Source organism: Dendronephthya gigantea, unplaced genomic scaffold, assembly GCF_004324835.1.
Source record: "Dendronephthya gigantea isolate DGI-Jeju-01 unplaced genomic scaffold, DenGig_1.0 000022F, whole genome shotgun sequence".
NCBI classification, from domain to species: domain Eukaryota; kingdom Metazoa; phylum Cnidaria; class Anthozoa; order Malacalcyonacea; family Nephtheidae; genus Dendronephthya; species Dendronephthya gigantea.
The window spans coordinates 792,558-817,959 of record NW_021163032.1 but is presented as its reverse complement, the minus strand read 5'-3'; the positions used below and the strand labels follow the sequence as shown (position 1 = coordinate 817,959).

General features: G+C 37.0%; 5 protein-coding genes across 6 annotated transcripts; 2 read left to right on the top strand and 3 right to left on the bottom strand.

Annotated features, from left to right (window-relative positions):
- Nucleotides 1-4,109: 4,109 nt before the first annotated feature.
- LOC114522339 (breast cancer metastasis-suppressor 1-like protein-A) lies at nucleotides 4,110-7,395 on the bottom strand. The gene is made up of 15 exons (XM_028543006.1): nucleotides 7,170-7,395; nucleotides 6,603-6,690; nucleotides 6,464-6,519; nucleotides 6,313-6,384; nucleotides 6,210-6,229; nucleotides 6,061-6,120; nucleotides 5,852-5,948; nucleotides 5,652-5,744; nucleotides 5,478-5,542; nucleotides 5,371-5,404; nucleotides 5,242-5,259; nucleotides 5,079-5,154; nucleotides 4,948-5,001; nucleotides 4,716-4,746; nucleotides 4,110-4,591 (listed from the first exon to the last, which is right to left on the bottom strand). The coding sequence occupies exons 1-15, from the start codon at nucleotides 7,300-7,302 to the stop codon at nucleotides 4,502-4,504; spliced, it is 987 nt and encodes a 328-aa protein (XP_028398807.1). The 5' UTR covers nucleotides 7,303-7,395; the 3' UTR covers nucleotides 4,110-4,501.
- Nucleotides 7,396-7,824: 429 nt separating this feature from the next.
- Nucleotides 7,825-9,292, bottom strand: LOC114522284 (probable RNA-binding protein EIF1AD). The gene is made up of 4 exons (XM_028542939.1): nucleotides 8,964-9,292; nucleotides 8,617-8,725; nucleotides 8,408-8,516; nucleotides 7,825-8,270 (listed from the first exon to the last, which is right to left on the bottom strand). The coding sequence occupies exons 1-4, from the start codon at nucleotides 9,048-9,050 to the stop codon at nucleotides 7,940-7,942; spliced, it is 636 nt and encodes a 211-aa protein (XP_028398740.1). The 5' UTR covers nucleotides 9,051-9,292; the 3' UTR covers nucleotides 7,825-7,939.
- A 5,918-nt stretch (nucleotides 9,293-15,210) lies between these two features.
- LOC114522184 (kelch-like protein 8) lies at nucleotides 15,211-19,396 on the top strand. The gene has a single exon (XM_028542813.1). The coding sequence runs from the start codon at nucleotides 16,649-16,651 to the stop codon at nucleotides 18,494-18,496; it is 1,848 nt and encodes a 615-aa protein (XP_028398614.1). The 5' UTR covers nucleotides 15,211-16,648; the 3' UTR covers nucleotides 18,497-19,396.
- Nucleotides 19,397-19,425: 29 nt separating this feature from the next.
- On the bottom strand, nucleotides 19,426-20,495 carry LOC114522186 (translin-associated protein X-like). The gene has a single exon (XM_028542817.1). The coding sequence runs from the start codon at nucleotides 20,404-20,406 to the stop codon at nucleotides 19,504-19,506; it is 903 nt and encodes a 300-aa protein (XP_028398618.1). The 5' UTR covers nucleotides 20,407-20,495; the 3' UTR covers nucleotides 19,426-19,503.
- LOC114522185 (aprataxin and PNK-like factor) lies at nucleotides 20,459-25,215 on the top strand. Of its 2 annotated transcripts, XM_028542816.1 has the most exons (10): nucleotides 20,459-20,649; nucleotides 20,752-20,823; nucleotides 21,264-21,789; nucleotides 21,886-22,137; nucleotides 22,252-22,281; nucleotides 22,467-22,642; nucleotides 23,107-23,210; nucleotides 23,433-23,584; nucleotides 23,885-23,923; nucleotides 24,019-25,215. In XM_028542816.1, the coding sequence occupies exons 1-10, from the start codon at nucleotides 20,557-20,559 to the stop codon at nucleotides 24,255-24,257; spliced, it is 1,683 nt and encodes a 560-aa protein (XP_028398617.1). In that variant the 5' UTR covers nucleotides 20,459-20,556; the 3' UTR covers nucleotides 24,258-25,215. The 2 variants fall into 2 exon arrangements, with proteins under 2 accessions (XP_028398617.1, XP_028398615.1); XM_028542814.1 differs by having other exon boundaries at nucleotides 21,264-22,137.
- Nucleotides 25,216-25,402: the final 187 nt, after the last annotated feature.

Genomic DNA, 25,402 nt, shown 5'->3' with positions numbered 1-25,402 from the left:
CCCTTAGCTCTCATTATTCATTCGGTATTCGGTAATTTCGGTTATTCGGCGCGAACCTCGAGCCTCGAAGAACAGTGTTGCCAACCTTGGGATTTTATCCCAAGATCTTGGGATTTTTTAAGGCTGTTGGGATTTTTTTGGGATTTTTATTTTTTTAATAAGACCTTGGGATTTTTCTTGGGATTTTTTAGAATAGAGACAAGATAATGTTTTAATAATGATAGTTGTAATACTGATTAATCTGCCTGCTCGGTATAACTGTTATTCACTAAATATTTTAATATACCATACAGAGTATACAGCAGTTAAGTGATGAGATCAGTGAGAAGGTTTCTTCCTATCGTTTATACTTTATACAAGACCAAGTATTTCGCCAGGCTTCGGTTAACGCGCATGGCTGAACACTTCGCCTGATGAGGGGACCTGGGAACTAATGAAAAAAATCTTGGGATTTTTTTGGGGGAAAATAGGGAATCTTGGGATTTTTTGGGAGCTATATTGGGATTTTTAGGAAAACTGACTTGGCAACACTGTCGAAGAACAAAGGCTTGCATGCAGTAGAAAATACTGTGATTTCCAGTTGAGCGTGGAATTGCGAAAGTTTGTTCGTTAAGTTTTGTAGTTTGAGAGCAATGTTTGTAATATGTATCCTTTGTTAATTGTGGAAAGGCAATTGAGCATATCTATAGCTCAAAATTGACTTTTGAAAATCAAAAAAGCTGGTGCAAGTGATGCCGAAAGATATTTGCATTGGCACTATGGAATATATGTACTCTGGCTGAATTCTTTTCAATGAAGTCCCATATTTACACGTAAATATTATTTATCTGAATTTTTCAAGTTGTTAACCGTCTTTTAAATCTGTTTTTTCAAAAAATATCAAAGCAAAGAGTGTCTAGTTATTGCTAATTTTAAACCCGAAACTCAAAACTAATTATGGCCATGTCTTTATTTTTTGTCTTCAGAGTTCCGCTAAAAGACTCGTGTATGGTCATAATAGTCACGCATAAGCAGCAATTTGTAAACTTTGTGTGAAAAATAGTCCAAGACAAGGGTGGTGAAGTTGTTTTTTTATAGCCAAATCGCTAAATACGCTGAATTGCTCGTCGTATTTACCTGCCATGTTCGGCATGTTGTTGTTGTTCATTTCAAGTACACAAAGTTTTTTAAGCTCCTATCATTTCGTTTTCACATTTCTATTAATCCCTAGATATTTGTTAATTCATTTCGTCTTATCTCCTGGAGATATATTGTATCTAAAGCGTGTATTACATGTTTTATAAATTCAAAAATAGCTCAGCCAGTGCTAAACCATTGCACAGCTTTCCATACCGCAAGCCCTGCACTCCTCAGCTATATTTTTTACTGTTTTTGCCAGCATCAAAAAATTTCAGAAACCAGTTCTTAGCTCAAAAGATCTACTTCATCCATCTTTTTAAAAATTTTAAGTCAAATGGGACATGGCCCTAAAGGTTTTGTTTAAATCATGATTTGTTTGTCAAAAATTCGATTTTTCTATCGATTTACTTATTAAATTTCAACATGACACTTGGCGAGCAAGTTACGCATGCGTACATTAGGCAAAAAACCGTGTGACTCGATTTGGCTTCAGTGACAATCAGTGTCAATCAGTGTCATATGATATTGCTTATTTTGAAACTATAGCGACAAAACTTCACGCTCAACTGGAAATCGCAGTACTTGTATTTGAAGTCGACTTCGTTCAGGAATTTAAAGTTTTTCAAGGCAATACTTCTACATCGGGTAAGCTACACTTCTTTCTGTGGTCATGCACTTTATCATGTATTAAAGTGCTCTATTGATATTTGTACATTCATCGCTTTTGTACGTGTACAATATTTGAGTACATGTAGCACGGAATCAAATGTTTGCGTTTAAAAACACTTTAAATTTCGCCTTTCGTGTATAGTGCTAGTTTACAAGATGTCTACGCCTTCCAAAAAGCATAGAGATTTCGTTTGCGGGCCAATGGGCAATAAAGCTGTTACCAAGTTAGCCGGAATAGGGAAGGTTCGGGGCGGAAGGTTAGCTGAAGCTGGTTTTGATAAGGCGTCTGTTGTGCTAGGCCAATATCTGGTGCTAGGAAAAGACGAGACGAAGTTTCGAGATTGGATAAAAACCACAGCCGGTGCAGATTCTAAACAAGCAGGGGACTGTCATAAGTGTTTGAAAGAATGGTCCGATAACTTTTTAAGTTAAACATTAATCCTTAGTTGAACATTGATATTTAGTTTATTTTTGCTACCTAGTTGACATTTAAACTTTGTTACTCTCTGGGAGTAAAGTTCAAACTCTTGAGCAATTATGTAAAGAACAGACATTAGAAAACGTCAAATAAATAAATTTTAAAGCTTGAGTATGTTCATAGGCGGCCCAGACTTTGACTTGCGCGTGTGATATTCGCGCGTGTGATATTCGCGCGTGTGATATTCGCGCGCGTGTCGCGCTTACGTTGTTTACGATGGTATGTTTGGTACAAAAAACATTTGCAACAAAGCAAATTATTACTGGATCTAGCAGTTAGAATGCTACATAATATAATACAACAATTTACATTCTGTATTGTTATACAACACTATATCTTATTTAACTTTTCTAAGTTTGAATTTTCCTTTTTGTAATTGTGCTATGTAAAGTTTGAATCTGTCTCCATGGGGCTTCTTAATCCAAACCTATAAAAGATTTTTACAGATTGTTTACTCTGCAGTTTTGCAACTTGTAGCAACACTTGTGACCAAAATTAAGCAAGGGTTTGTGAAATGAATTATATGAACTACTTTGAACTTGATTTCGTACCTCTCCAGTGTTGATTCCTGTAATGGTAGCACTGGAAAAAAAATAGTTTGTTAATCAAATGATACCCACTGGGTTGGTGAACATGCTTTGGTGCTGGTAATACAATTCTTGGGTGCTATGGACCACCCTATCTGAGGTAAATCAAGATCAAATAAACAGCACCTAACTATGGCTGAATAGAAGAATTTTAAACATACTCTACTGGGGCTCCTCCTGGCTCCTTTACTTTCAACCTTGACATGATTGGCTTTTAGAAACCTGGAAATTATTTCTTTTACCACGATTTCCTGCAGCTGTACTCATCGTAAAAGGTAAAATCACGGCTCAACTTTGATAAAACTAAAGTTTATACAAACTATGATAAAAGGAAAGGAAATTTTGTTTTGAATGTTTCGAAAGAAATATTCCGTAAAACTTTTCGCGCCAAATGACCTACATGCCTGGAAATTTAAATATTTATAATTTATTGAAGTTTTTTTTAATTCTGAACTTTGAAGTGACTTATTTCTCCTATTTTCATGATTTAATTGAAGCATAGGCGTAACGAGTGAACCCTAAGGCGGAAGGAAATATGATGTTGCTTTCGTTTCGCAAATTAAAGGCTATTTCTGTTTTTAAAAAAGGTTCAAGTGGAATTTTTACGTTTGCAAATCAGGCCGAAGCAGGCAAACGCCCTTAGCTCTCATTATTATTCGGTTATTCGGCGCGAACCTGCGAAGCTAGAAGAACAAAGGCTTGCATGCAGTAGAAAATACTTGCATTCGAACTTTCGAAGTCGACTTTGTTCAGGAATTTAAAGCTTTTCAAGGCAATACTTCTACATCGGGTAAGCTACACTTCTTTCTGTGGTCATGCACTTTATCATGTATTAAAGTGCTCCATTGATATTTGTACATTCATCGCTTTTGTACGTGTACAAAATATTTGAATGCATGTAGCACAGAATCAAATGTTTGCGTTTAAAATCACTTTAAATTTCGCCTTTCGTGTATAGTGCTAGTTCACAAGATGTCTTCGACTTCACAAAAGCATAGAGATTTCGTTAGCGAGCCAATGGGCGATAAAGCTGTTAGCGAGTTAGCCGGAATAGGGAAGGTTCTGGGCGGAAAGTTAGCTGAAGCTGGTTTTGATAAGGCGTATGTTGTGCTAGGACAATTTCTGGTGCTACGAAAAGACGAGGAGATGTTTCTAGATTGGATAAAAACCACAGCCGGTGCAAATTCTAAACAAGGAGGGGACTGTTATCAGTGTTTGAAAGAATGGTGCGATGCCTTTCTTTGAGACGTGTTATTAAAACACCCTTAACTTAGAATTAAATATATTAAGTTAAACATTAATCCTTAGTTGAACATTGATATTTAGTTTATTTTTGCTACCTAGTTGACAGTTAAACTTTGTTACTCTCTGGGAGTAAAGTTAGGTTCATGTACATTTTTCATTTAGACATATAATTTATACAAATTTTAGGATAAAATACACTGGGGTTCAATGGCAAACTCTTGAGCAATTATGTAAAGAACAGACATTAGAAAACGTCAAATAAATAAATATAATTTTAAAGCCTGAGTATGTTTAGTACAAAAAACATTTGCAACAAAGCAAATTATTACTGGATCTAGCAGGTAGAATGCTACATAATATAATACAACAATTTACATTCTGTATTGTTATACAACACTACATCTTATTTAACTTTTCTAAGTTTGAATTTTCCTTTTTGTAATTGTGCTATGTAAAGTTTGAATCTGTCTCCATGGGGCTTCTTAATCCAAACCTATAAAAGATTTTTACAGATTGTCCACTCTGCAGTTTTGCAACTTGTAGCAACACTTGTGACCAAAATTATGCAAGGGTTTGTGAAATGAATTATATGAACTACTTTGAGCTTGATTTCGTACCTCTCCAGTGTTGATTCCTGTGATGGTAGCACTGCAAAAGAAATAGTTTGTTAATCAAATGATACCCACTGGGTCGGTGAACATGCTTTGGTGCTGGTAATACAATTCTTGGGTCGGTGAACATGCTTTGGTGCTGGTAATACAATTCTTGGGTGCTATGGACCACCCGATCTGAGGTAAATCAAGATCAAATAAACAGCATCTAACTATGGCTGAATACATTTAAACATACTCTACTGGGGCTCCTCCTTTACTTTCAACCTTGACATGATTGCCTTTTAGAAACCTGGAAAATATTTTACAATGGAATGTTTGGAAATTACAGAAAATATTTTGTAAAGGCACTAACATTCCCATACATACCATTCTCCCTCATAAAACAGTTTGCCATCTTCATATTTTGCACTGAACGGGCATTTACTATCTCCAAAAATGTTGCCTAAATAATAGGTATATTGTGAAAAACTTCTTTCTGATATTTACTACAACATATTTCAAAATGGTTAAACTTGTGTATCGTTTATACCTCCTTGGCCACTGTGACCTGTAATTAACAGAAAGAGGATAACAATTATAAAATTTTATGGACTGTTGCTTCTTAAATGAAATGTATTTTCTGTATTATATTTTTAAGAAAAAAAGCATGCTCTCTTACTTTCAGATTTTCTTCTGGATAAAGCACCTTTTGCCTGTTAGGATACAAAAGTAACTTTTTAGTATTTATGTGGCAAGCATTTACTTGCATTTCACCACTAATCTTACCCTTCTGATAGCAGCCCAGTCTTCGTAGATGTCCATATCCCTGAGCATGTATACAATATAAGGACGTACATTATGTTAAGGAATATATCTTAAATACTGAATCACAACATTTCCCTGGGTTTTCCAATGAATATTATTAAAGTATATACAAGATTATGATAGTTGAAAGGATATCTGTAACCGTAACAGGTTTCTTTCGCTTTTCGCTAAAGAAGCCATCAGAAGATTTCTTGTGTTTCTTTACGCTGTGAGATTCTAGCCAAATATCTGAAACCAAGCAGATGGTAAGATATTAATTTTTTGTAAGCTTGTGTAAGCTCAGGCTTTTCATGTTTTTATTTCACGAGAAAGGTCTATTGGCACATTGTTCTTACCAGCACTGATGTCTGAGTTATGCCTATCTTCTTCCAATTTTCGAATCTTTTCTTCCAAGTCAACACGCATGATTTCCATAAGAGCACTTTTCTCACTCTAAAGCAGATAGTTTAATTTTAGCAAATTGATTGGTTTCTTTGAGATAATTTAGTTAACCAATTGTTCTAGCCTATAAGTCATTTCATTAAATCTATATTAGTTTACTCACCTCAAAATACTGTGATGTTGCCAGACCTTCAGCCATGTATTTATTTTCTACATTTTGTAACTAAAGGCAAAATATTTAATGATTCATCTAAAAGTTATAATGCTAATCTCACAAATTCAGTAAGACATGCATAAACCTTTTTTACTTACTTTACAATCCTTCAAGATATCTGAAAAGCAAAGATTGGTAAGTGTCAATAATCAATTCCAAAGGCATAGCCGAATTATGGTGTCAAACATGCCAACAGAATACCTGCTACGTCTTGTCGTACTTTACACATATCTTCCAGTTTGAGTAATGGATCCAAATATTCCTTTGCAGTGTCTGCAAATGCATTGAAACCATGCTATTTTAGTAGCACCATTGGAATCATAATAGTCAAAGGTATTACAATCATATTTACCTTCTTGAACAGTTACTAGTTTCTTTTCAATTTGACTTATTCTTTCCTTATACAATCTGGAAAATTTAGTAAAATGATTTGCTTGATATTACCATGAAATTATCATTAGGTATTTTGAAAACAATTAATAAAAACATACTGCTCTTTGATATCAACAAATTGTTTTTCCAGTTCACTCATTTCTTGAATGCATTGTTGGCGTCTTTTTTCATTTTCAATTTCGTCACCTGAGGTGGAAATTATTGTAAGACCATTGGCAACCGTATGCAGACACAAATCATTAATATTTAGTACTATGGGGTGATTATAATTAGTTGCAACAGATGATTGCATTGTATATTTCTAGCTACAAGACTGAATGCTAATTATTCTTTAATACGTTGCTATAGGGCGACTAGGTTTATTAGTACAAGATGTGCATTGGCGATTAAGATATACGGAACGTGGTCTTATAACCCAAGAATACAAAGTTTCAAGGTATGAAAAATTTCATCAACCATATTACTTAGCAATCATTCATTATCACTCCAGTTCTACAGGCATTTGCGCTCAGTAACTGGTGAATACGAATGTAAACTGTAAAGGTCATAGAGTCGGGTAGCGTAAAAATATCGCTCTTCCCACACAATATAACAGAACTCAAACATACCCTACAAACAAATGACCTTTATCATTCATTCTAAGGAAGAAATTTAAAAAAACCGACCTGAACTTGACGATTCTTCCGACCCAGACGATGTACCATCATCGTTCTCCTCATCATCGCTCATATTTTCATCTGCTGTCATATTTCGAGCTATTTCATCTTCGCCACTCTCTTCCCCGTCAATTTCGGGCATTTTCCAAGAAGGTTGTCACAGCTATTAAAGTCGGATATAACCCAAATAAACCAAAATTTATACAAAAATAACAAAAAATCGCGCACATAAACAATTTTGATTTCGAAATGTGTCTGCGATTAATTGATGACAGCGGATGATCACATCAGTAACATGCCCATACTCAACTGTGCTCAACTGAACTGTATCACTAACTGTATGTATAATGATATATATATGTATATTTGAGGTCAAATTGGAATTTGGCATATTTGTAATTTCTTGTTTGGCTGGGAGAAAAAAATTCCCATTAAATCATGTAACCTTGTAAAATTAATTCATTTTATGAGAAATGTTACCCTCCCTCCTTGCACACTCTCCTTGGTTTGCCCATGCCCCCTATTCTTGTGCTTTTACTATTGTTAAGTTGGTTTGTGCACAGTGGTTTGTGTCAGGCTGAAGTATCATGGTATGCTCAGTGTAAGTCATGAGTCATCTTTGAAAACTTTCCGCAGCAAAAGCAATTTGATAAACAAAACCAGATGGGTTTGCATATATTTCTATTGCAATGCAATATTACAATCTTTTTGTCAATATCCAAAATGATATGATTCCCATTTTTGCAATATTCTGATAATTCTATTGACTGGCAAATATTCTAATTTGTGTTATTATTGTCAATCATTGTTTTATTAATTGCAACATCTTCATTGCTTGTTATTTCTGGGGAATCAGCATCACTGTCATCATCATCGCTCTCCTCATTGTTAAACTCATCGCAGGAATCTGAGTCATCAGAATGGATCACCAAATATTGAAGATGATTTGGGTTTACAAATAAATCACTGTCATCTGTTTCGCTTTCATTGTCTGAACTTGAATTTTCACCATTTTCTCTTTCATCCAATCCATCCTTTATTCTACTGCCATTTGCTGTTGGTTCATGATGGTTAATTGGCTCAAATGCTTTCTCTTGAAACTTCTCAGGCCTGGAAATTGGGATAAGTTAAACAACAAGTTATATTTCAACAATTGGTCATCACAAGATATTACAGTCTGGTTCATTCAACCTACAAATAATGAAATTTTTTAGGTGGTTTGTTTGCAAATATTTAAATATGCTCACCATAATCCTTCCTTTTTGAGGTGTTTCACTTGTTGGGGATACAATATATGCACTATTTCTGCACACACTTTATTACCTTCTTCAATTGGATCAACAATCACAAAGTCTCCTATTTCAGAAATAATCCAATGACATGTTTACTTCATTCATGATAGGAAGAATATAATGAATGTAATTTTGACATTAATTCACTTAAATTTTGCTAATACCTCGTTTGATCCATACATTTTTTCTGAATTTTGAAGGCATGCTTATCAGGAAATGATTGCCATTTGGTGTTTCGGCTTCATGCAGATTATTTCCTCTGCTCCCAATTATCTGTTCAATAAATATACTTCAATTAAAGCATGCTCATTTAAACCATTTTGAGATTATAAACCATTCTGAGATTTCTAAGATTTTCATATTTTGAGTGGATATAGGGGATATTTTGGTCATAAATATGGACTTATAGGGATATCACTAGGGTTATTTATGGATATAAATTTCAATGGAAATAACACGTTCAGCCAAATAAAGTCTATTATTGTTTTCAATTCTTTAAATCTTGAGGTACCTTGACGATGATTTGTTTTTCTTTTGGCGTTACAAATTCGTCCAGAACCTCACGAGTGACATGCTTTCTTTTCGTGGCTTTCGACATTTTCAACTTGCTATAAAACTTCTCACGAAATCGCTGTCCTGTTGTTCTGCTCGGTCGAAATTAACAATAACACCTCGGCCGGAGAAACACGCGATTTCTTGATTCCTAGTTAGCCATGATTGCGAGTTTCATGCACAGCTAGTAATAAACTCCAAAATAATACGATTCGTATGAGAATTTGAATGAATTTAAATTGGAAATGTTTATCAAAGCACCAGCCATTTCTGTCGATCGTCACTTGTTTCCAGGACCTGCGATGTTAAGTCAAAAATTAGGGAGTCCGTCTCCCTCCTGGTTTTTATGAAAATATTTTCGGTTTTCGGTGCGAATAAAATAATTTTATATTGTGAAGTGTGAATTATATATAATGATAGAAATATAAAATTAGCGAGGTGATATCACTCCTCTATGATTCTATGTCTCTATCTCTAGGTGTTGAATTTGGTGTTGAATATTTAAAACAAGGCGAACAATAATGCATTGTTTGGGATCTCTTGTGTCCTTGTTCTTTTGATAGCATGAAAAAGGTGTTTGGCTAATTTGTTTAGGTAAACCGATTTCCATATGACGCCGACGTCGGCAAAGTATTATTGTCGGTGATTATTGATGAGGTGAAATCGTTTGTCTTTCTGAAATCATTTTCTCCTCAGGTCGGCGTTGTATGGAAACGAGGTTTAATGAGAAGAGTGAGAAGACACAATAGATTAGCAGAAACAATAGATCCAGCAATAGAGGTTGTCCAATCACAATCAGCCGCGTGCGAGGTATTCAAACTGGCAAGTACATTAATTGAGATTTAAGAGGCTGTATTCGAGGGAAAGCTCATATATTCTCAAGTCTTCAAAAAACAAAGATCTCAATTTCTCAAGTCTAGCCGGTCAGAAGAAATAGAAGAGTTTGTTTGGGAGAGAAAAAGCGCTAGTTTGCTTGTTTATTGCATTAGTTCAAATTGTTGTTGTCTTGTTGAATTTGAATAGCGAGATTAACAGCTAGCTAAGGATGGCCGAATTCTATCAAAATCCATGCTGCATCTTTTGGCTTTGTGCTTGCTTGAATACGTGTTTATCGAGTAGAAGTTAACACGAGTTTGTCTTTTCTTTCTTGCTCCGTTTTAGAACCGGCGAACCGCGTTGGAGTAAAGTGCAAAGTATTCAAGAAATCTCGGACCGAATTTTAATGTATGCAGTTAATTCAGTCCTTGTTTGGTGTTCATAAAGAGTGTACTAATGTTCCTGCATGGAGCTAGGTTTTCTCAACGTGCTTATTACGCTTTTATTTCATTCAGATCAACACACCGTGGTACTGAACAAGAGATATGACATTGGGACATCCATCGAATGGCACAAACAAATACAAAATCCTAAAAATTCGAGTTTAAAGCGATTGCATGATTTCAGTCCCGGCCTTAAAAACAAAAATGTCGTATTTGATACATAAACATGATGCCCTCTTCTGTTTGCCTCCTTCATTTTCAATTTTCGAACTACAGTTTTTGCATGTTCTCTCAACCCCTGGGTTAAACTGGTCGTTTCAAGTAAGGAGTAAATACAAGTGATTTGGGCCCGATCACTTCTATTTTCTGGATGCTTGAACGACGATAGTCCGGCAAAAATATCTCGCTTTCAGAGCGCCTAAACGTAGAAATTACACCTTAGCGGCTACAAGGAGATAACAAACAGTTGAGTGCTCTTGCATGTCTAAGTCTTTGAAAAAATAATGCAAGTATCCATGACGTTAAATCTTGCTTCCAAAACTTGATGAAACAGAAAAAATTACTAAACAATTTCTGTGCATGAAGAGTAATTTCTTTCAAAGCGGGCGTTTGTATTTGAGTGTGCATCCGGTGGCCATGGAAGAAGATGGAACTACAATGAGATATTGAAGGTTGGTGCAGATGTATACGTACTATTATTACTATAGTGTCAAAGCTCGGTGTCTTTCAGTTCAGAACTTATAGATCTAATGCATGATGAAGAGTAAGATGTAGTTGTTGTTAACTTTCATGGTGCTCTAACTTTGAACGCATTTTTACACATTGATCTCAAATCAGATGTTGATGGACCCGAAGACAGACGTCGAAGGACCCGAAGACAGATGGTGAAAGACACGAAGACAGAAGTTGAAGGTTGGTGCAGATGCATGCGTACTATTATTACTATAGTGTCAAAGCTCGGTGTGGTTTTCAGAACTTCTAGATCTAATGCATGATGAAGAATAAGATGTATTAGTTGTTAACTTTCCTGGTGCTCTAACTCTGAATGCATTTACACATTGATCTCAAATCAGATGTTGATGGACCCGAAGACAGACGTCGAAGGACCCGAAGACAGACGTCGAAGGACCCGAAGACAGACGTCGAAGGACCCGAAGACAGATGGTGAAAGACACGAAGACAGAAGTTGAAGGTTAGTGCAGATGTATGCGTACTATTATTACTATAGTGTCAAAGCTCGGTGTCGTTTTCAGAACTTCTAGATCTAATGCATGATGAAGAATAAGATGTATTAGTTGTTAACTTTCCTGGTGCTCTAACTCTGAATGCATTTACACATTGATCTCAAATCAGATGTTGATGGAGCCGAAGACAGACGTCGAAGGACCCGAAGACAGATGGTGAAAGACACGAAGACAGAAGTTGAAGGTTAGTGCAGATGCATGCGTACTATTATTACTATAGTGTCAAAGCTCGGTGTCGTTTTCAGAACTTCTAGATCTAATGCATGATGAAGAATAAGATGTATTAGTTGTTAACTTTCCTGGTGCTCTAACTCTGAATGCATTTACACATTGATCTCAAATCAGATGTTGATGGAGCCGAAGACAGATGATGAAAGAACCGAAGACGGATGATGAAAGAACCGAAGACGGATGATGAAAGACACGAAGACAGAAGTTGAAGGTTGGTACAGATGCATGCGTACTATTATTACTATAGTGTCAAAGCTCGGTATGGTTTTCAGAACTTCTACATCTAATGCATGATGAAGAATAAGATGTAGTAGTGCGGTTAACTTTCCTGGTGCTCTAACTTTGAATGCATTTACACATTGATCTCAAATCAGATGTTGATGGAGCCGAAAACAGATGATGAAAGAACCGAAGACAGAAGTTGAAGGTTGGTACAGATGTATGCGTACTATTATTACTATAGTGTCAAAGCTCGGTGTCGTTCAGAGTTCAGAACTTATAGATCTAATGCATGATGAAGAATAAGATGTATTCGTTGTTAACTTTCCTGGTGGCTGGTGCTCTAACTTTGAATGCATTTACACATTGATTTTAAATCAGATGTTGATGGACCCGAAGACAGATGATGAAAGAACCGAAGACAGAAGTTGAAAGACACGACGACAGATGTTGATGGATCGTCGCAGGATCAGATGATGGACGACGAGACGGGTGTTCAAGTGGAAGCTAATTCAGGTGCACTGATTAAATTGATGCATGCTTAATGTATGTGCATGGTTATTCCGGAATTGATTCCTGATGGTGGTCTAACCTACTACATTCACACATCAAGTGACATTTCACCCTTTTCGACAACGCATGATAAAACGACATATTTCTCAGTCACAGCTCTTGCATGCGGGCGCTTACAAACTTTCTCGATGAAACATTCCTAGTTTTGTCACTTGCGTGTGAATTTTTGCGATGGTGGTATTATACAAAAATATTCTCTTTTTGGAAAATGTCAAAATTGTTTAGAAAAACGATATAAAATTTTTGCGTATACTCGTAAATTATACAAAACAATAAAACAATTGAATAAGGCAAAAGTATTTCCGGTTAAATATTGATATTTTTGACCACCTTAACGACTGCGGGTAAATGCATGATGTCTTTAAATGAAAGTAACTAAATGCAATTTGCATTTATCATATTGTCGAATTCGTATTGGCCTAATTTTAGATTAATACGAATATAATCGCGAGTTCTTATATGATTATATAAGTTCTCTTTTATAAAGCGAGCGTTTCAAAGAACCGTCCGTCAGTGGCAACAAAAATTAAACATTTGAAGTTTGAAATGAGGAAAAAAAGGACTATTTCATGTTCAGACACGTACAACACTCTTCTGTTTACCTTGTTGATTTTAATTTTTCGGGAAATAAACATAATCTAATGATTTTGACTATATACTTTACCATACTTATATAATTGACAAAGTTTTTATAAGAATACACCTGCTATATTACATGATTTATTGCACTGCATGATAACTGGACTCCATATAAAGGAGGGTATCTGGGGGGTATGGTGTTGAGCTGTAGGTTAATATTGTATAGTACCCTCTTAGCTAAAAAGCTAATGCATTTTGACACACTTACTATATTGTTTAACTCCTTACACGCGCCACCGTCGAGATGCTGTTAAAGAAGAACGCTGTTCTTGGTAAAGGAGTTTTGTTTTTGGTGAAGAAAACTGTTTTGAATGAAACAAGGAAGCAAGTGAGATACTGTTTACCAAAGGTAATTATACGGTGCGAGAGGTAAGGGGATATTGTTGATTCTCGTAGTGATACACCTGATATTAAGTAAGTTGCACGAGCCCGATTAACCACATATATAAAGATAAAAAATGATGCATAAGATGCATGAGGTGCATGTCTTAATAGAAGAGTGTTGTTGTCTACATCAGTTTGAGATGAAAAAGCATGCGAGTCGTGAATATGAATGCCAGATTTCGTTTGGTAAATGAAATAATTTTTGTTGCTATTGTCGGACAAAGCGCAGTTTGATTGATTACTAAGAGCCGGGTGTTTTGCAACGGACGATATGCTGCGCATTGCGGACGTTAGACCACCACCAGGATCGCATTGATGAAGCTCAAGAATTGCGCATTGCAATTCCTGGGACTCGTTTCGGATGAGCGGAACTCGCACGGTGAACTATATATAAAAACTGAACTGTCATGTACTTGTCTCCATTGCGGACAACTTCTAATGAAAATATCAAATTCTGTGGAACGGCAAATCTGCTGTTAAAGGTAACCTGAAAATCAGGTTACCTTTGGAGGGTTTTTCTCCGGGCACTCCGGTTTCCCTCCTTTTCGTTTGGCTTTAAACAGTGTCCATTGCTGGAGCTGAACTCTATTGCACCAAGGTTGTCGAAAAAGTGAATGTTTGGCTTCTGGGTTCAAATCCCAGAGCACTGTCATATTAAATCAGTAAATCTGTTTCGCTATCAAGTTCTCAAGATCTGATAACTGAGTCTCTATCAATTCAAATTCTATCAATATCTAATTTTATGCAATCGGTTTTGGTTTGGGGGACATCGTGTCTCGCCGTATGCATATTCCTGCGAAATCAATAAAAACCTCGACCAGATTCATTTATTTCTAGTTGTATTTTGCATGATGACAAGCTTGCCGAGTAATCTCAATTTGACTCTCAGCCAATGGCGGTTTATTTTTTGGCTACGTCAATTGCACTCTTTTTTTTTTTCGGCTACGTCAATTGCACTCCAAAATATTAGCAGCCCACTAATCACTTTCATAAGTCTAAACAAAGAAAAGTCAAGGTCGGCATCCATGTCACGAAAAAAGATACCAGTACGTGGGCCATGCAAACCTCGGAAATACACTTTGCGTCAGAGAACAAAGTTTCAGTCCAGCTCACGTATAGGGAAGAAAAGAGTTGTGTCTAGCGATATTACTCGTGGATATTGGATGAAGGGCAAAAGAGGTCATATATCAAAAATTAATCTACGGGGATCTATTTTGGCTAATGTCTGGAACCCATGCTGGGCTTTTCGGAATAGCAAAAGCAATTTTGGTCATGCGCAAATTAGTGGTTTATAAAGGAAATTTCGAAAATGAGAATGGCATTTATTAAAACTGTGACGTAAAAATTCTTCATAATTTATATATATATATATATATATATATATATATATATATATATATATATATATATGTATATATATATATATATATATATATATATATATGTATATATATATATATATATATATATATATATATATATATATATATATATATATATATATATATATATATATTGATTAGGAATGACTGCATGCCTGATTCACGATCAGCCAGAGTGTTTACTTCGTTTTGTATCCTTTATCAAATTCATCCGTGTATTTTGGCTTCTTGATATGTGCAGCAAAACCGTAAAAAGCGTGGATAGTATTAAGCAGTGGGAAAGAAACCTCATATAATACTATAAGCTTTTCGGGAGACAGGATTTTGTTTTCATACTGCGTACGTTGTTGCGGTGACGCGGGTTTTCCCTGCAGATAAGATACAAAATGATAATTATTGTGAGAGAAAAAGCAATATGGCCAAGGTCATATTAGAGAGATGCGTGGTGTGACGGGAATCGTGCGGCACTGTATATTGCTTAGCCTTGCGCGTTGTCGTTGAAGTATTGCTTCGCCTACGGAAAAAAAAGTCCTTTGTTTTCGACATGGTCAATCGCATTTGGAGGGGAACTGAAGAGACTCACAAAGAGCACTTGAGGTTTCCTTGTTTTGACGGAAAATTATTTCTAGAATTGCGTCATGATCCTGTGAACGGACAGACGACGATGTAAGTTCTATGTCGTCCGCCAATTTTTTTTTAATCATTTTAGTTCCAAATTGTTCACGTGAACATGAACTGATTTACACGTGATGATGATGATTAGGTGGATTTAATTATTGATCGTTATATTACTTATATACTTCTAATCATTGAATTTTTTCCCTTCTAATTGGAAATAATGTTACAATGTGACCAACGATAATAATAAGAACTAATAAGAACTCGATATCGCTCGTTTTCTTGAGGACAAATTTTGGTGATATCAGTGAACCCACGTGTCGAGCACATGGACACTTCATGGACACTTCATGGACTCTACGAGACCATTATCTCTCTGTGCTTATCAACATATCACTAGGCGTCTCGTAAAAAAAACTCGAAACCGCCTGTTCCTTATTTCATATGATTAAACCCTCGTTGTACTTGACAACTACCGCAGTTCATATCTATGCACGTCTGTGTTACATCACACAATCACGCAATTTTCTGACCTTGACTGGCTTGACAGCTATCGTGCAAACATTTAATTTTCTCACTCAATATAATATGCGAGTGTTTATCGTCACACAAAAATAGAGAGATGTCTATCGGATTCAATAGTGTATCTGTCATTTGCTTCATTTGCATACAATCAACTTAGATTGCCCGAAAGAGAGATTGACGTGAGTCGTTAAAACCACAAGCCCTGGTACCAGTTAACTTTGAAGTTGGACAAGCGATTTGCGTAAACTCTTACTAGATTAGCATTGTGTTGTTATTCTATCGGTGAATGAAGTTAACGGCATATATCCGACGTAAAAATCAAGTAAGAATTTCCTATAGAGTATGCGGCCTCTTTGTCTATATAGGCTTTGGAGTTAGAATCTGGGCGGTGCCAAAATATGCGCTGTGTGTGTGTTTTGTTCAAATGCGCATCAGCTGTTTTCATCACTATTTCCGGTATTGAATATATTTGAGGAGCTCCCCTGAGCCCAAAGCAAAAAAATTATTTTGGTGTTCAGTGTCAATTGCGTCGTCGCCTTTCTCGATCGTCTCGACGTATTTGGACAAGCGATGATTGAGTTTGATGGTTTGGGCGACAGCGCAGTTAGCTCCGCGTATTCAATGGAAAGCATTGAACGAGACGAATATTTGGAAAGCGTTGCTTCGACCAGCGAAAAATTGGGCAAGAAAATGCTGCATCAGCTGAACGAATATCGTCAAAATGGAACGCTTTGCGACGCGAAATTGCGTTTAGAAAACAAGGAATTCGATGTCCACAAAGTCGTACTGTCCTCGAGTTGTCCGTATTTCCAAAGCCTTTTCACCACGAACATGAAAGAGCGAAATCAAAGTGTGATAGACTTGAAATGTCCTGTCGATTTAGCCGACGGTATGAATGATTTTCTAACTTTTTTATACACAACAAAGGTGGAATTGAACGAGGCGAATGTTGAAGCTTTGATCGTCGCCGCGGACTACTTCAATGTTGCAGAGTTAAAAGAACTCGGTTGTGGGTTTTTGCAACAGAATGTTAACCTTTCGAACGGAATTGCATTGCACGATTTTGCTGGAAGATATCATTGCGAGCCTTTACGTGAAATAACTCGGGATTTTTTAATTGAGAATTTTACTGCAATTTCGCAAAGAGAGGAGTACTTGGAAACCGAACCAGCGCAGTTGGTAGAAATAGTTTCAAACGATGAGTTGGTCCTGTTTGCCGAAGAAGAACTCTACGAAGGGATAGTACGATGGACGAAGCATGATTTGACGAACCGTTTAGGATTTTTCCCTGAGTTGTTCTCCCAGGTTAGACTTCAAGATGTAAGCAAGACTTACCTTGCCGAGACCATTGCTAAAGAGAAATTGGTGACAGACGATCCAATTTGTTCTGATCTTTTGATGCGAACTTTATTGGAATGCTATGTTATTGAAGATACAAAGAGCATGCATCCTTCTCGCTTCTACGACTGTGTGTTTGTGAATGGAGGGCGAGTGCCCTCTGGAGCTACAGCATCATCTTACCTCTATGTTCCTTCTCAGAACACATGGTTCAAAGTTCCTTCAATGGGCATAGTGAGGTACAGCCATGGTGTGGCTACCATGCAAGATGATGTCTTTGTGCTGGGGGGATACTCCAAGTCTGGATTTACGGCTGAGGTGGAAAAATTCAATGTTAAAATGAGGAAATGGTCAACCATCCAACCTTTACCAACCCCAACAAAGGGGATGGCTGTAGCTGCTGTTGGTGATTCGCTTTATGTTGCTGGTGGAATAGTTGAAAATGGTATCCGACTTGGTATCCTGAAGCGATATGACCTTAAGACAGGACGCTGGGAGGAGAAGGCACCTTTGCATGTTTCACGGAGTGGTGCGAGTCTTGTCAATGTCGGCGACGCCCTGTATGCTATTGGTGGAAAGGCAAGTGATAACCAGATGTTATCATCCATGGAGCGTTACTCGATTGAGAATGATACCTGGGAGACCATGAATGAGATGTCAAACAAGAGAGCTTATGCTGTTGCTGCATCTGTTGGCAATGGCAACATTCTTGTGGTTGGTGGCATCAATGAAGCTGGTGAGGTTGACACAATTGATCATCATCATGTGATTGTCGTTCGAATGTACCTACAAAGCTGCGAGATGTACAACTCTGCTGCCAGTGTCTGGTTCCCTGTTGCAGATCTTAGTGTCCCACGAGCCTTCGCTGGCATTGCCGTTAACGGTGAGAAAGTTTATGTCTTTGGTGGGGAAGGTACTGCTACAAGATACCACAATAGTGTTGAGTGTTATGATTGTGCAAGTAACAAGTGGGAAGTTGTATCGTACATGCCAGAACCAAAGAAATTCTTACAATGTTGCAAGCTCATGTTGCCACGAGGAATGTTCCGAAACCTCCCAAATGTAAGTCCAAGCAATTGACACAGTGTGAATGCGTGTTGATGTCCACTTGACCAAGACATTGATTTGAAGTGAAGGAAAATTATTGGGAATGTTTTACATGAATTTGTTGAATAAGCCTTTGTTTCCAGCTATGTCCATTACATTCTCAGATAATAATTAATAACTTATGCTTTTTATTCATAACAAATTTTTGGGAATACGTACAAGTAATTGAACACAATAAACAAGTAATTGCAATTATTATAAAACAGATTTAGTTAGGAATTTTTTGATCCAACTATATTTCTATATGATTTGTAAAAGTTGGGTTTAGTGGATCAGCTTGAAATTGTTTTTCTAAGCATCAAATTGTAAACCTTAATCAGAAAAACCAATCACAAAGCACTTTAAATTAGGCAGGTCCTTACATGAAAAATGAGCTGAACGTTTGCACAATTTAAATTAGGATTACTTCATAAAAGAATGATTGACAGTACAATGCAAAGACATTTGACATAGTCAGCTTTAATAAAGCAGGTGATAAGGTTATAGCAAATATATATATAAATAATTGGGTGTAATTTGTAAAACTGGGGAATACCAAATAGGAGTACACATTGTATGAACTTATAAAAGGAATAAAGTATTTTTAATTGGTTTGTGAAGCACTGTTGATTTTAATCAATTTTTCAATAACATTGATAGTGGATAACATTAAAAACTAACTTGCATTAGGTAAAGAAAAGCATCCACATATATCATGTTATGGGAAAGTTCATTATCCATCAACAGTATGATAATATATATCTTACGACAAGTATATTTGTAATTTAGTGTGTAGCAATAGCCTGTAAAAACATATTTGTAGAGCCTTTGGACTGAAGGATTGTATAGACGACATTAAGAATAAGGGTTATTTTGTAGAAATGTAGATAGACTTATTAAAATATAAGATAGCAGGTGACACAAGGAAGTTGTACATTTATTAATCAACTCTACAATATGAACACGAGAGGCAATCGAATTAACATGATGAAAAATGCAGTTTACTGCCCATCAGCAGAAGAATCGTTGCTTGAGGCTATCAGATTAGCCAACATATTTTCCGGGACTTCTGAACCTCGGATATGAATATTATAACAAGTGTTTTCTACTTTCTTTAAACTATTTTTTAAAACTTCTAGTTTCTTAGAAAGTCCTCTTTGCTGATTTTCAAACATGATAAATTCATCATGTATGTTACGCAGCATTTCACAAATTTCTGTCGGCGTTTTGAGGTTCCCCTGGCCAACACTGTTTATAGCTAGTCGCATAAGCTCTCCAGTGAGGTCTGCTATTCCAAGGATGTATTCTGCAGGGGGGATGGGAACCTGAATGGTCTGACCAGGAACACCGGGGGCCTGTGGTGGTGCTGATCCTTCAGGGGGGTTGAGGACCTCTTTTTGAACTTCCTCTGATGCAGTTTTTTCACCATCATTTTCAAAGACGAGTTCTTTGCAGATGTTTTCAAACGGAACGAGAGTTTTGTGCTTGAGGAAATGCCAAAATGAGAATGCTTCGACGAACTCTTGCAAGCCAGGTGAATAAGCTCTTATAAACTGATAACAATCCTCATGTAAAAGTTCTTTGGCAATCTTTTTGAACAACTCTTTGATCCCAGCAAACTTTCCTGCTGCTTCTTCTAAAGTTTTAGCTCGCGTTTTCTCATCCAGGCAACGATGTAAGAGAAAAATAGTTCGTTTACTTTGGATTGTAATATCGCGACTGCATTTCACTATGCGCTCATATTTATCATGACGGTGATCTAACTCCTTTTGAAAAGTTTGGAACAGTTGTTGGATAGGTGAAGGTTCTTTGTGAGGCTTTTTGGCAGCCGTTTCGAGCGACATCGCCGAGCAATCATCGCTTTTCCTTTGTCTTTTTTGTCCCAATGTCGCAGTAGTTGCCATGATTGCGCTTGACCATTATATAACGGAACGGTTAACCGCTGACAAGGATTTTTCTTATAAATTTAATTACTAAATTCTGCTCGTGGGCTCCTGCTTGCACATTCTTCTCCAAAACAAAATGAGAAAATTTGCAAATTTGGACAGCTAGAAATGGCTAGTTTTGCGCTCATTTCTTTGGAGAATAATTACAAGGTTGATATCTCTGAGGGCAAAGTAACTGTCGGACGCGGACCCTACCTCAAGGTGGGTTTTAAACACACGTTTATTTTCAATTTTGTTTGTTGTTTTGCACGCAAGTTTACATCGAGTGCTCGAGATTTTATACATGAAAATTTGTTTGTTTAGATAACAGACAAACGCGTCTCCAGAAACCATGCAACTCTTGAGGTGTCGGATGCCACATTCACCGTTCTGCCAGTAAGTTTTCATTTCATAAAACGACTAGAACAAAATAGCTATCAAGTAGTTTATATGGGAAAAAATCTGGCTGAACTAAAAGACTATGGTTTTAACGAGGTACTTAGCAACTAATTATCTACGCAAATGAGCTGATTTTCAACGATAATCGGCTTCTCTGATGACTTTGCTGCACGCTATTACGGCAGCAAGCTCTAGGATCCAGTTACATGTAGAGATAATCAAATTTCAACCATGTTTTTCTGCAACTTAGGTCACTGGGTGAGGGCCAGGGGGGGAGATGATGTTAATGTATTTTTTACGGGAGGGATGGACGAAATTGGTAGAGTTATTGTAATGTGCGATTAATAAAAAAAGTCCATAATTTTTATCTAAAATGCAAAAATTTTAAAGATTTTTACTGTACAGTAAATGTACATTGAGGTCATGGTCTCTTTTAGACTCACACAAACCCTACTTTTTACCAAGCGTGTGGAGATACAAAATTTGAACCTCTGGCAAAAGATGAGGTGAAAAAACTTCAGGATGGCGACTGTATTTCATTCTTGCCAAATGACCTCAAATTTAAAGTAGAAATCAGGGACAATGGTAGCATTAAGAAAGATTTGGTTGCTGAGGAAAGTCTTGAAAGCAAGAATACAAATGCTTCTGATTTGAACGATAATGTGCTTGAAACTAATAACAAGGGGTCGGATGACAAGAATTTAAGTGCAGAAGGTGAAGAAAAGAATTTGGAAACCACTAAAGGTGGTAGTGAGGTTGGCCAGTCTCCAGGTGGTAAGGTGTGCAAGTCTCCTGGTGATGAGGTCTGCCTGTCTCCTGGTGGTAAGGTAGAGGTGTCTCCTGGTGATAAGGTGGGGTTGTCTCCAGGTGGTGAGATGGGCCAATCACCTGGTGGTAAATTGGGCAAGTCTCCTGGTAGCGAGGTGGACCAGTCTCCTGGTGGTAAGGTAGGCCAATCTCCAGGTGGTGAGGTGGACCAATCACCTGGTGGTAAATTGGGCAAGTCTCCTGGTAGCGAGGTGGACCAGTCTCCTGGTGGTAAGGTAGGCCAATCTCCAGGTGGTGAAGTGGACCAGTCACCTGGTGGTAAGGTGGACCAATCTCCTGGTGGTGAGGTGGACCAGTCACCTGGTGATAAGGTGGGCCAAACTCCAGGTGGCGAGGCTTCCAAAAAAGAAGACTCACCAGGATTAAGTGATGATGCAGAGGAATCTGACGAAGACTTTGATGAAGATCATGATAAGATGGAGGTGGAAGGGACAGCTCAACCTCTAAACAAGAAACGAGTTTTACCAGGCTGGATGGCAAAAGGTAATAGTACTGTCTTGTTATGACAAATTTGAACCATTCATTTATAAAATCATTCATGGTGTTATTGTGTTCATAAATGTTTCTCTTGATGATGTCAATTCATCCCCTTTCTAGGCAAAGAACCCCAGGAAAATTCTGCGAAAAGTATGTAAAGTTTTTTCCATTTCTACATACCTAATATACTGCAAAATTTTTAAACTTTTGTTTTAAACTTTTTATTTGACATGCGCAAATATCTGTTGTTTTTGTTCAATTTTTAAAATTTAGCTTCACTCTATATATTTCCCCCTTTTTATGTTACCAGTAAGCATAGATTTTTATGACCCTAGGCGCAAATAAGGGAAAGAAGGTCAAAGTTAGTGCAGTTGAGGAAAAGGTGGACAATGATATAGTGAAGTCAGAAGATGTTTCAAAGGAAAATGATAAAACTGAAGAAACAGAACAAAAGGATGACAAAGAAGAAGTTCCAGCTGAAAAGGATGATCAGGAAGATGCAATAACAGAGGTAGGAGGCAACTAATATTTAGAATATTTCATTCAAATATTTTATTTACATACAACTATTACTCCTTGTGTGCCATTGAAACAAAATCCTGACATATTTCCAAAGGGAAAAGTATTGGAGCCAAGAATTTGGGGGAGGGGGGTTTCGAGAAAGTTTTCTGGACATGATTTCAACATTTTAAAATAACATGCATAAAATTAATCAATGTGTCATGATATATTTATTAATAATATATATAAAAGTTTTACTTGACTGTGATTGGTTGATTTGAATGCTGTCAATCCTAAACAACAGTGCAAAGATGAAAAATCTGAAATAACAGTGCAAAAATCTGTAATCACATGCAATCACTGGAGACAATAAAATTATATTGTCTTGTTCTGGAAATACATTAATTCCATTGGTGTAGCCGTGCTGGAACTATTGCAAAACCTATCTTTGCTGAATCACTGACTCTTCCTTAGGAGGAAAGCAAGAAAAGAAAACGAGATAAGAATGAGGATGTTGAACAGTCAAGTAAAAAAGAAAAGAAGTTACCACTTTGTCCTTATGGGGCCCGGTGCTATCGGTATGGTCATCATCATTTATAAATATTTTGTTTTCTGACGTAGTAGTTCCTTAATTTCGCATGAAATACACCATAACACAGTCGAGAATTTGCAATGAAAAATACATTGAAATACTTCTGTATTCAACAAGATAGTGTTTATTTGATCTCTCGTAGGTCAAGTTAGGACATTATGTTAGTTGTATCAATGGGTAATGTGGGAAAATGTGTCGCTTTTTCTAGGAAAAATCCTGTTCATTTTCAAGAATATTCGCACGAGCAGGAGGAAAGCGATAACGAGGAGAACTCACCAGATGATCGAGCGGAGTGTCCCTACGGAGAATATTGCTACAGACAGAATCCACGTCATCGCAGAGATTACAAGCACACACCTCGTAAGTTGCGGATTGTTTATTCCCGTAGAACGAAACTTTGCGAGTTTACACGCGTAAAAACGCACGTGTTTTCGTGTGCACTACATTTTGCATAGTTAAACCCTAGTTAACTCAGATATACACAACTCTGTTTGGCCAATTCTGTCCTTAACTATAATTAAATATTAACTAGTCTTTTATACAACTGACCCCTGTCGGGTCTCAGAATAGCCATTGAAAGCCTTAAACTAGTTGTTTTATATAATCGATGAGTCTTTCACGCTTTCGTGCTATTTCTAACATTCAGTGTCGCTTTAATAGAACCGAAGACACGAGAAAGAAAAGCAAAGAAAAAAGCAGGTAACTTTTTTCTAAGAGGCATCTTGCCTGCATTGATTTCTGCCATAGCACTGGCGATTGTCGAGTTTCTACCTAACCTTTGCACGTTTCACTAGGCTACGGAAAAATCCGAGACAACGACGAAGATGCTCCGAATGATTACGACTTTGACGATAGTTTCATCGATGACGAGAGCAGCGAGAGTGATCACGAAGCGTCTGACAACGACAGTGATTGGCAGCCATCGGGCGGTGACGATGACGATGACGATGAAGGCGAGGGTGAAGATGTCAGAGAGCTGCTGACCGAGGCAAGAAATTTTACAAAAAATAAGAAAATGATGAGGCCGACTTGAGAAACCACAACGCTAGGGCGGTTGTTTAAAATAGTAGTTGAAAGTTAACGGTGTTTATAACGGGAAAGTTAGCTGAATCGCAGTCAGATTTTTTAAGGAGGTTACCTCGAGTACGTGGAACCGCCATGTGGTGTATGGAAAGAAATATCGTTTAGCCACTCTCTGCTCTGACTTGAATTAAAAAAAAGTAACCCTTTGAAAGTTACTCACTCGAAGATCTCCAGTTAAATTCAAATACGATTTTTATACAACCGCCCTTAGATTTTTATTGTATAGATGTATTTAGGACGGTTGAATAACCGTTATATTAGAGCCGATGTAGTTTTATCAAATCTATGTAGATTTTAGTGTAGTTAGTTACTATCAATAGAAGATTTCGAATCGAAATTCCACTAAAAACTCTTTGATGCTACAGAAACGCCAGTGTTGAAGTTTGTTTCTGCTTCTGATGAAGTTTTCTTTTATGGAACATGATACGCAGAAAGCTTTTTGCAAATCCATCGAAACGTGTGCGCTTTTACATGTCACACTCTTGCATGGTAGGATTTTATGTTACCTGGTATAATCAATAGAAACATGGTCTGAAAACTCTGCTGTTTCATGTTGATTCAAACCTGAGCATGCAAGGCAGAGGCAATGCATCACTTGCATAATATAAAGCAGTCTAACCACACCACTTCCCCGTCTCTGTTTCTCCCAAGATACTCTACCGTGGTTTCGAAGCAAAATTTCAAAAGATTTGTGCACGATGTAGGCCGTTTAAAACAAATTTTTGCTAATAGTAGAGGCCTTAAAAGTTTCTTGATCATGTCTTCATATAGAACATGTAATAATTTACGCTTTTAGAACACCGTATATAATCTGCTGCGTAGAATCCTGTATCAGCGAAAATATATATAGCATTGTAAAGATATAAATGTAGATATTAAAGATTATCGAGAGATCTGATGTCGTTATGCCACGGATCTATATAATATATGCTATAGATGCATTTCTTGTCCTGTTTCAAATTATTTTTGTTTGTGGAAGCGCTTGGCAAAAGCTTATATAAGCTGTGCAGTATATGCAAGAAGAGAAAGTAAACCAGTTAGAGAAGTTCTTGCATGAAATATCACCGAGTCATTTCATATGACATGGGGTTTTCG